The following is a 9,656-nucleotide window of genomic DNA, read 5'->3' as shown; positions in this document are numbered from 1 at the left end:
AACTTGCAGAAACACGAGGTGAGGACGTGTCTTGGGCTGGAGGCGATACTCGGGTCCTCCCTCCTCGGGAAATGCCTTTTGACCCTTTTTATCTTTAAAGGCTTTTTAGTGGTTTTCTCCAGAAACATTTTTTGGTTACTTATTTTGTTTCTTAAAAACGGTTTCATCCTGCCTAACTGAGGTGGTAGAAGGGAGCTACTCTGCTGTTTGCTTTGGGCTCTCTGTTGCTCTTCCCTGGGTGTTGCGGCCCTGCAGCACCGGAGATGATGATGGTTTGACCGGATCCTTGAAGGCTGATTCATGTGAGACCTTACAGCTTCATATGTGCAGGAACCCCACGACGACTATGTATGCGCTTGGTAAAACCCGTTAATAGCAAATACTCCAACTAGGGTAAGGTTGGTAGAAGGCCTTAAAGATACTCGTCAGCAAAGTTGCTCACCACACAAGTAACGGGGCTTGTGTCTCTCTGCCTACAGCAGTTACGTACTACTAGAAATACAGCTCGACAAAAGTAACCTTCTGGGTTTGGGCTGGTTCAGGACTTCAGGACCTTGGGCTGGCTCAGGCATCGCCTGTCCGGAGACCGGAGGAGCTCCAGTGCGGAGGCAGAGGAGGACGGCAGTGCTGCCTGTGGAGCAGCTGGGCCGCTCCTCTCCACCGCAGTCACCACCGGGTTGTTGGAGTCTGCTTTGTTTTCCTTCAGTTCTAATTTTTAGCAGTGAAATTGGTTTAACTTTTGAAAAAAAGAATTTGCCTCTTCTTACTCCCCTCCTGCCCTCCTTCTGTGTCTGCATGAGAGTATAATTGTTGTGTTTCCCTCCCAGGTGCCCAGGATGGGGGTTTCCAGCTGCAGTCATCAAGACTTTTGCTGGCGTTTACTTTTTACTATCTGCCATCGATCCAGAACTGTTCATGTATATTCCCTGACTTAATTTTAAAGTTCAATAGCACACTTGTATTTGTTGGGGAATACCTGTGCTTTCAAAACTTCTCCTATACTTTTCATCCTGCAGGAGCATATAAAGCATGCTACTCAAGTTCATATGCAGGAGACAATTGTGTTTCTCATATAAAACTGGAAAATAGAAACAGTTTTTTAAACAAATTAATTTCAAGCAAAACACCACTGACCAGTGCAGTATTCATGTATATACATGTAGAGAAATTGTTAGCAGATCTCAGACTAATGATAGGGAATAAAACTCTCTAGGATGATGGCAATTTTGTGTTTGTATTGATTTCAGGGGGGGAAAAAAAAAATCTCCTAAGAAGTCTGTATTCTTTATAGCCTGGTCCTGCAAGCTCCACAGAATTGTTAATTTAGTTTGAAGTAATAGTTTTAACAAATACTAATAGTTTTAACAAATTATTTAAAAAAAGAGAATACCTTTTTACTAGTAGCTCTGGAAGAAAGTCCTATTACTCTCCCTTCAAATAATTTTATAGTCTAATGTTGTCTTGTTTCTTACATCTTATTTATCATTCACTTGATACAGTTTTGAAAAGCCACCTCCTGCCTTAGCTGGATCATTGCAAGTGGATAAAAAGCTTCAGAGTGAACAAAGAATCTTCACAGGACAACTGAAAGCTCCCAAGTCTTTCACTGTTGATGAAGACGACAAGTAGGTAACTGCCAAATGGGTAAAGTTATACATCTGATACATCTGCTTGGTCAAGTTATTAAAAGACTTAAGAATTAAATCCAAAGAAAGAAAAACAGGAATGTTTGCGAAATGATTGCTCCGAAGATACTAAGATAATTGTATGTTCTTCTGTATCTTCACATTTGTAAACATTTCCCTGGGAATATTCCAGAACATTTTGTTATCTGGTGCTCCCAAGGACCCGACAAACATCCTACTGCTATATTAAAAAACATAGACCCACACATTGGCGACACATAGAAGTCTTAATAAAATATAATTAAAAAAAGGTATCAAATGGCGTATTCTTTAAAACTAACATGCAAAAACAGTGAAAGATTTTTTTAGGAATTCTTTCAAATGTGACTCTAAGCTTGGGCTTTTGACACAGAACTAGTCATAAGCTTGCCTTGGTTTTGGTGGGGTTTTTTCTGTTTCAGGTCTCCAAAAGCAGTGTTAATTTGCTGCTTGAGCTCAGTCACCGAGTTCAGCATGCTCTTATTTCAAAAGATGTTATTGAACACGGAGCCAAAGAGAGAAGGCAAGTGGAGTTGTTTTAAAATTTGCATAGTTCTAAAAAACTTATTTTTAGAACAGGTTGGGATATAAAAGAACTTTTCACTGTGACACAAAACCTCCTCTTACCTATCCACGTAATTCCTCTTGGTTGTCTGGCAGCTGTGAGGTGGCAAAACGGCAGGCACAGGAACCTAGCAGATGGCTGAAGTGTGGAGTAGCACGTTCTGCATCCTTCCAACAACTCTCTTACCCAGAGTGTGACCAAAGTAGGGACTGCGATGAAAGTCCCAGCCAAATAGGGGAGAGACACTGTGATATTCTGTTTAGGGCACAGGTTTAGAGCCGTGGACTTGGGACTTACCTGTTCTGGAGAAATTCTTTTCCTCTTGATGTGTGTAAGTGGGCACAGAGATTCCTGGAGTAGCCAGTACAGACAAGTAGGCAACTCCCAGTCCAGAGCAGTTTGAGCCAGGCAGTTCAGACACCCTCCCTTACTGCTGGTGCTAGTTTGATGGTATTTTTCAAGGAAATATTGAATAGCCTAGGACATGTTTGTCTGAAAGATACCCTCTTGCGTTGTGAGCTACAGAGGTGAGAGGTGATCATCTGGAACGTTCTTGTTTGCCATTGTGCGAGCTGACATAAGAAGCATTTTCAGTCGTAGCAGCGTAGGCCTGGAAGGGACCTAACACAGCACCTTGCATTGAAGCACCCTTTCCTAGCAAACGTCTTCTCAAAGTTGTTTCCTTCCTGCTTTCCTCAAAGGTGCTATTTAAAACGGTCTTTTTATCGCACTTGTTGTTTTCCACCTCTTCCTCTACAACTTTCAGAAAGGGTAGCGTTCACAACTGGAGTTTTGCAGAGTCTATTTTAAATATGAGGGCTAACCCTGCAAATGCTCTGTGTTGCCAAATCTGACCTCTTTCATGCTGCTGTATAAAGTACTGCTTTGGTTCCGTTTTTCTTGAATGTGTTAATTCTGTGGATCTTCCCTGATTTTAAGGATGTTTTAGGAGACTGGATTCAGTCAGTTGCAGTCATACAGTATGACCAAAGTTGTAGTAAGTGTTGTGGTGATGTTGCCTGCTTTAGGTAAATGCTGTTTTCCATATGAATAAGACAGGATATTACAGGTAATTACAGTATCTCTGTTTTCACTTTTACTACAAATAGCCCTGAGAGAAGTCTAGTGCAAAACCCATGTGCACTAGCTATATAAATCTAAATATAGCATAATAGCCTAGTGCATAGCATGATAGAAAATAGCGTTACAAGTCTAAGATTTCTGTCTTTAAATACAGAATCTGGTATGTGACCAGAAATTTCAGCTGTTCCCAGCACGCCTCGGGAGGCATTAGAATGCCGGTATATTTTATGACAGCAAAGTTCAGCCTCTGTTTTTTCCCAGGCAAAGTTGTTGTATTGAACAGTGCCTCTGAAGTTCTCCCTTTGGATTGACAGGTGCTTTCCGTATGCCAGTAATCCTAAACAATTCTTTTAATCTAGATCTGACAGCTGATACTTTGAGAATCTATGCTATTTGCTCATAACATTTTTCCATAGATGTGAGTGAGCAGATGCTAGACATTTTTATATCTGTTTATCTACTCTGGCGTAAGTGCTCGTTAGACAAAGTCAGAATCTGTGGGTTTTTAGTAATATTGGCACAGAAAGGTAGCATAACTTTTATGGAGTATCTTTTAACACCTGTCGCCAAGTGACAGTGCACATTTTTAAATGTAAACAAGGCTAGGGTGAAAATGCAGGTCACACGTCAAGAAAACGATGTCTACTTTAGTTCCATCTATGTAAATAAAAGACAAATCGGAGGAACGTTTCCAGCTAGTTAGCAGACTTTACACTGAAAGTGTGTTACGTTGAACAGGAGGTCTAGGATCGGTCATGCGCCTTGTACTATTTCAGAGCCTGGACTAGTCAAAAGGTAGGAGGACGCTATTTTTCAAAGGTGGGCCTTAATCACTGCTAGTGTTTTTCCTTTGCTACTCTACACAGAAGTTTTTAGAGATACAACGTCAAAAGATTTGAAGACTTTCTGTGAGGTTTTTCCCTTGTTAATTTAAACACTTTAAAAGCAGAGGAGAAAGCAACTGCTGAGCAGGTATCCAATAAAAAAATTGCTTAGTCCGTTAATGCAAACTTACACATTTTTGGTATTATTCTGGTGGTTCAAAACCAAAACAAAACATCACAGCTTAAAAAAAACCCAAACCCACACTTGCTTTTTTTGGCTTAGGATTTTAATATTCTAGGAGGAGGGTTACTTGTTTTGGATCAGTCATTGTAATGTTTTCCTTTTATCTGCTGAACGTTTTAGCTAGCTGATAATGCGGCAGTTCACATTTCCCTGCAAATGAAAGTAATTTGGAGCTTGGACTTTTAGCTTGGGAGAAATTAAGGATGAGATTTGGAATTGCAATGTCTGAAATCCTAAGCTTGTGTGGATCGGCATCATTCTAAACACTTAGTAGTTTTGTACTTACTTCAATCAGTAGTCATTTTGATTAACTAGGTGTGGATGGGCTGCCTTTCAAATCCCTAAATGGATCAGAAGTATAAAAGCAAAATTTGATTTATGAATTCAAGTAGCAAGTGGGAAAGACAACATCACAAATATGAGGTGAGATGAGGTAATCTTTGTAGCCATTTGTTGAGGCAGCTTAAGTGTTAATTTTTTTGCTGGCAGCACCTGTACTAGGCTGCAGAAGAGACAAACTTTTTCAGATTGTGTTTGCATGTTTTAGTCCAGTGTGCAATGAATGCAGCATGTTTCAGCCCTGAGGCAGAGGATGGGCTGTGCTATTCTGTAGCTGCTTTTCCAAAAAAAAACCAAAACACCCAAACCAAAACCCAAAAAAACCCCAACCCTAAAACCTCTGGGCGTGACTACCCAAAGAAATTGTTGTGTGATACACTTACAGTCTGGATTTTTGCAGCACGTTATTTTCTTTCTGGTATCTGTCTACAAGCATACTCTTACACTGCAGTGAATGCAAAGTAGCAGATTGTTGGTGTACTTGAAGGTATCTTTTCTGTGTAGTCGTGGTCTTTGGGTAAAACTTCATCTAGAACAGTCTGTCTGTTTGTAAAGCTGAAATTCAGTGAGGTCACAGACTCTGGGTCTCATCTTTACTACCAGAACTCTGGATGAGATTAAGCAAGGAGAAAAATCACATGAAGGGAAATATATTTAATTTAAGGGGTAGGAATCAAGATCCAAGATATTAAAGGAAAAAACAGAAATAATAGCTGAAATCTCTTAGGTGTTGCTTTCTGTTTCTTAAAGCTATCAGAATTATTGTTTGGTAGTACATCAGCTTTGCCATTTAATATTTCAGATTTGACAAGGGCTTGCCAGTACAAATGACAAACGCAAAGGCAGTTTCCTCTTCACAGGGCTTATGCGTATATAATTCAAAGCCGCCCCACAGATTTTTAGCAGAAGAAACTTATTCAAATCAATTCCTATCAGAAGTAAAATGTCAGCTGTTTACTTGCTTTAGCAAAACACTCATGAATGCTTTCTGGTTTGATCTGAAGAAGTTATAATTGTTCACAGAAGCTGGAAAGACCTCAATATTTTGCTTAAGCAGGAACTGCAGAATAACCTGTTCTGAACTCTGGGAAATGACAGGGACAGAATCCTTTGCTCCTTTAGTCGTGTGAGGTTATTGTTTTTATAAAGATGCCATCTGCCATTCTGTAAAGTCTGCTTTTATCTCATTTATGTTAATAAAACTTCTGACTATTTTCTGCTCTAATTGAAACCACGTATTTTGATAGCCTAGTTTTTCATTAGATGTCCTGATTAAGGTAATCGAAACCAACCATCTTGGTCACCTCTTGGCCTATGACCCTGTAACAAGAACAGAGAGAACGCGCACACGACAAATGCGATTGCACTCTCCCCCTATGAAGATTACCTATTAATAGCAGAAACCAGCATATGCAGAATCATAGGGTATGTTAAACATCATTCTCCTCCTAGATATGTTACACGTTAGTTTGTATTACATGTTTGTAGACATGACTTTCATGTTCTTGCTTTTCTGTTTTTCCTTATTTTTCTAAGATACAGATGTGCAGTTAGCAGAGTTGCTGTTGGAAACTTAGTCTAAATTACTTTTTTCTGTTGCAAGAGTCACAGGTTTTAGTTAATTCTAGGTAGAGATTAACAGTTGCTCTTCCCACTGCCAAATGTTTTTTATACCAATTTACTGATATATTGGGCCCCAGTTCCCTCAGAGTCAATTACGCTTATCCTTATGGCTCCATTATTACAGTTACAACAGACCTCAGAGGACAAGTGTCACTGCACGATTATGATGATTAGTGTTAACACCCCATTTTTCCCATTTTAAAGGGAGTCAGCATTTTAACAGTTTTCTACTTCATGGAAGTTCTAAAGCCAAATTTAATATTAGCCTTCATTTAACAGGCATGCTTCCTATGACTAGATTTTTTTAATAGAACCCAGGGGATACTGTTTATGTTACATGTAAAAAGATGAGGTTTTTGACCAATCAAGTTGGTCGAGTTTAGTCCCTCTTTGCATTTACTACTTTGTGCAGAGTCCTTGCCTGTATTTTGAAATATTCCTTGCTTTATTTTGCAGCAGCCACTAAAACTCACATACAAAATTCCCTTTTTTACAGCTATTGGATGAGTGGAGCTAATGCAGGAAAAAAAGAAGTTTTTGTGGACAGCCTGCCTGGATGCCCAGACAACATCAGATTATCAAACACAGGCTTATACAGAGTTGGAATATCTACCACTCACCTTCCTAGTTTCTTTTCTCCTTTTCTGGATGCTTTAGGACCACATCCATTCCTGAAGAGATTTATTGCAAATGTAACTTTGACACAGTGTACTATTAACTATCAGTGTCACAAAAATGTTAATTTTTTAAGTATGAAAGAACTGGTTATTCTTCATTAGGAAACTCAACAGACCGCTTTATCTTTACCAGCCAGCATACCAACACATACTAACTTTGATTCTTCTGGAACATTTGAGGATTGGTTTCTTTTGAACATATTAAAACACAGCAGTTTTACTGCTGTGGTAATATCAAGAACCCATTTATAAAACAGAAACATCAGTATTGACAAAAGTAGTCTGTAGTTGCAGGCTCTCAGCCCCTTGTTTAGAGCAACATGATATTGTCAAGGCAGGTGAAGAACACTTTACAGAAAATATGAGGATTTTGCTATAGGAATCCAGCAGTGCAAAATCATTGTCACCAAGTGAGAGTCACAGAGCTGGTTATGATTAACCATGCTACTTTTTCTCAGAACAATGCTGCCTTTTCCCTAGAACTTGCACAGGAAAAACACTCAAGTGGGTGATTTGGTTGTGTTACAGCCAAGTCCCTCTTATTCTTGTTTTTAGAAAATGGGTGCCTTTTGGCAGGTGGAATAAGTTCAAACAACTTCCACACCTTCTTGAGCAAGCAGGCACTGACTGTACTTCAGTGAGCCATTACTGGACTGCCAGTTTTAGACACAGTCCAGTGGGTATTATCATCAAAAGATTAAGCAACATCAGGAAAGCAATAGATTAACACTGCCATTTCTTTCTAGCCATGGAATTTCCGCACAACGCCCACACTTGAATGAAGTGTTAACATTGTGTATTTCTTTTTTTTTCTAAAACAGGTGACTCCTTTATCATTCTCAGCATTTTAATTCACAAACATGGCTTGCTCTTAAAAATTAAGAACAAAGGAGACATTGTGGCAAGCTTCCATGACTCTGATGGTAGTGTGTCTTTGAGCATGAGGGGAAGGTGTATCTCATAATACAGAGCTGCCTCTTCTTGTGGTGCTACAGTAAACTTTATAGTTCATATAAGCCACAGCATCAAAAGAAAGATCGCAGCATTGTTTCAAGCAGCCGTCAAATATTTTTGTTTACTTACTGGAAGACTGCTCCATCACTGAAGGAGAAATGAAACCACACAGTTAAGCAGAAATTAAAAGACAATGCAGAAATACTTGTTTTAGAAGCTTGTGAAAGCCTTGGACTTAAATAGGTTAAAGGTACCAAATCACCTTGCTCTATGTAGTTCAGAAAATAGTTATGCATATATTTTTTACACAGTTATACAGAATCATCCAAGTAATTAAACTCTGTAACAGGGAGTTAGCACAGATCTTACTATGGCTCACAGTTCCCATTTTGGAAAAAGCCTGATGCAGGATTTTATTCTTCCTCTTTCCCAGAGGAAGAACATGCTGCTTTTAATTATCAACAGCAGTTTCTCCATTGTCCCTTCTGTTGAAGTTTTCCATCTAGTCAACTACATCAGTTTCCAAGGAAATATGAGCAAGTACAGCTTGCATTTAAATTTGTTCTCTCACCTCAGTGTTTCTTCCTGGTGCAAAGTAGTCACGTGTGGTCTTGCCAGATGCTGTACTTACGTAAGTAACAGCAGCCACTGTTAGGTAGCAGGGCAGTAAGCAGAGAACAGGCTTATAAATTAGGAATTCAGTCTTTAAAAGTGTGACACAGCTTGAGCCTGTGGAAAGGTTTAACTGAAGTTCAGTAACAGAAAGATAGAAGTTTGATAGGCAGCTTATTTTTTATTTCCCCAAAAGTGCAGCAGTGAACAGGGTCTTCTGGAAGGGCACTTTCTAAACAAACGTTCAAAACAGCAGACGTTAAGTACGCTCACAACATGCTACAGCAAAGTATGCTCACATACAGAGAGAAAGTAACAAATAAAATTCATTTTAATTGAATCACAGTAAATGACAGCTGTTTCATTATGACAAAATATTATATTTAGCTTGCAGAATCAGTCTTAAATTGAACTTGATTGAAAAGGTATTATACCTGCTTTGGGTGTGTTTGCATCTATGTGTCCCTGTTACAGCTTTGCTCCTCAGAATGAAGCAGCCCAATTTACTGGGCCTGTGCTGGGTAAGCACGTACGAGCTGTATTCCCTTACGCTGAAGTGATGATACTGAATGGTTTTTGGTTTAGGATAAAGTAATAAAGTTATTAGCTGTATTTCTCCCTGTATAGTATCTACTTTACCAGATCAGATCATTAAAATTCACAGCTCTGCTTTTGAAAATAATGATTTAAAAGAAAAAAAAAAAATACATAAAACCCCCACATTTTACCGAAACTCAACTCTGTACCAGTAAGGCCCTTTCATTTAACACGTGTGCCTTCAGTAACAAGGTACAGATACAGCCATGGTCAAATAGCATATGAAATGGAATACTGAGGAAGACCATTTAGTTTTAAAATCACTTAGTTGGGAATTAAAGCTGGGTAAGAGTCAAAATTCCTTCATAGTGTTTTTTTAATCATCAAGGATAAGAATTAACACTGTTCATTGAAGGCTGTAAAAATACTCAGAATTAACTGCTTCATGGAAAGAGACACCAAAGCAGTGACCAACCCCAAAAGCAGTGGAAGGCAGGCAGCTGTTGGTTCCTGTTCTTCCTTCAACTACATCGT

At 39.1% G+C, this 9,656-nt stretch overlaps 1 protein-coding gene across 1 annotated transcript; it reads left to right on the top strand.

Annotated features, from left to right (window-relative positions):
• Nucleotides 1–1,499: 1,499 nt before the first annotated feature.
• On the top strand, nucleotides 1,500–7,983 carry LOC104169271 (adipocyte plasma membrane-associated protein-like; the record flags this gene model as incomplete). The annotated part of the gene is given in 9 exon segments (XM_009710158.1): nucleotides 1,500–1,625; nucleotides 2,325–2,431; nucleotides 4,696–4,759; nucleotides 4,761–4,803; nucleotides 5,997–6,060; nucleotides 6,063–6,144; nucleotides 6,839–7,034; nucleotides 7,841–7,856; nucleotides 7,859–7,983. Coding segments are annotated over 9 exon segments (823 nt in total), but the record flags the coding sequence as incomplete, so codon positions are not given.
• Nucleotides 7,984–9,656: the final 1,673 nt, after the last annotated feature.

This window comes from Cariama cristata, unplaced genomic scaffold, assembly GCF_000690535.1.
Source record: "Cariama cristata isolate BGI_N322 unplaced genomic scaffold, ASM69053v1 scaffold2921, whole genome shotgun sequence".
Taxonomy (NCBI): domain Eukaryota; kingdom Metazoa; phylum Chordata; class Aves; order Cariamiformes; family Cariamidae; genus Cariama; species Cariama cristata.
The sequence above is the reverse complement of the archived record's forward strand: the minus strand, read 5'-3'. Positions and strand labels throughout refer to the sequence as shown.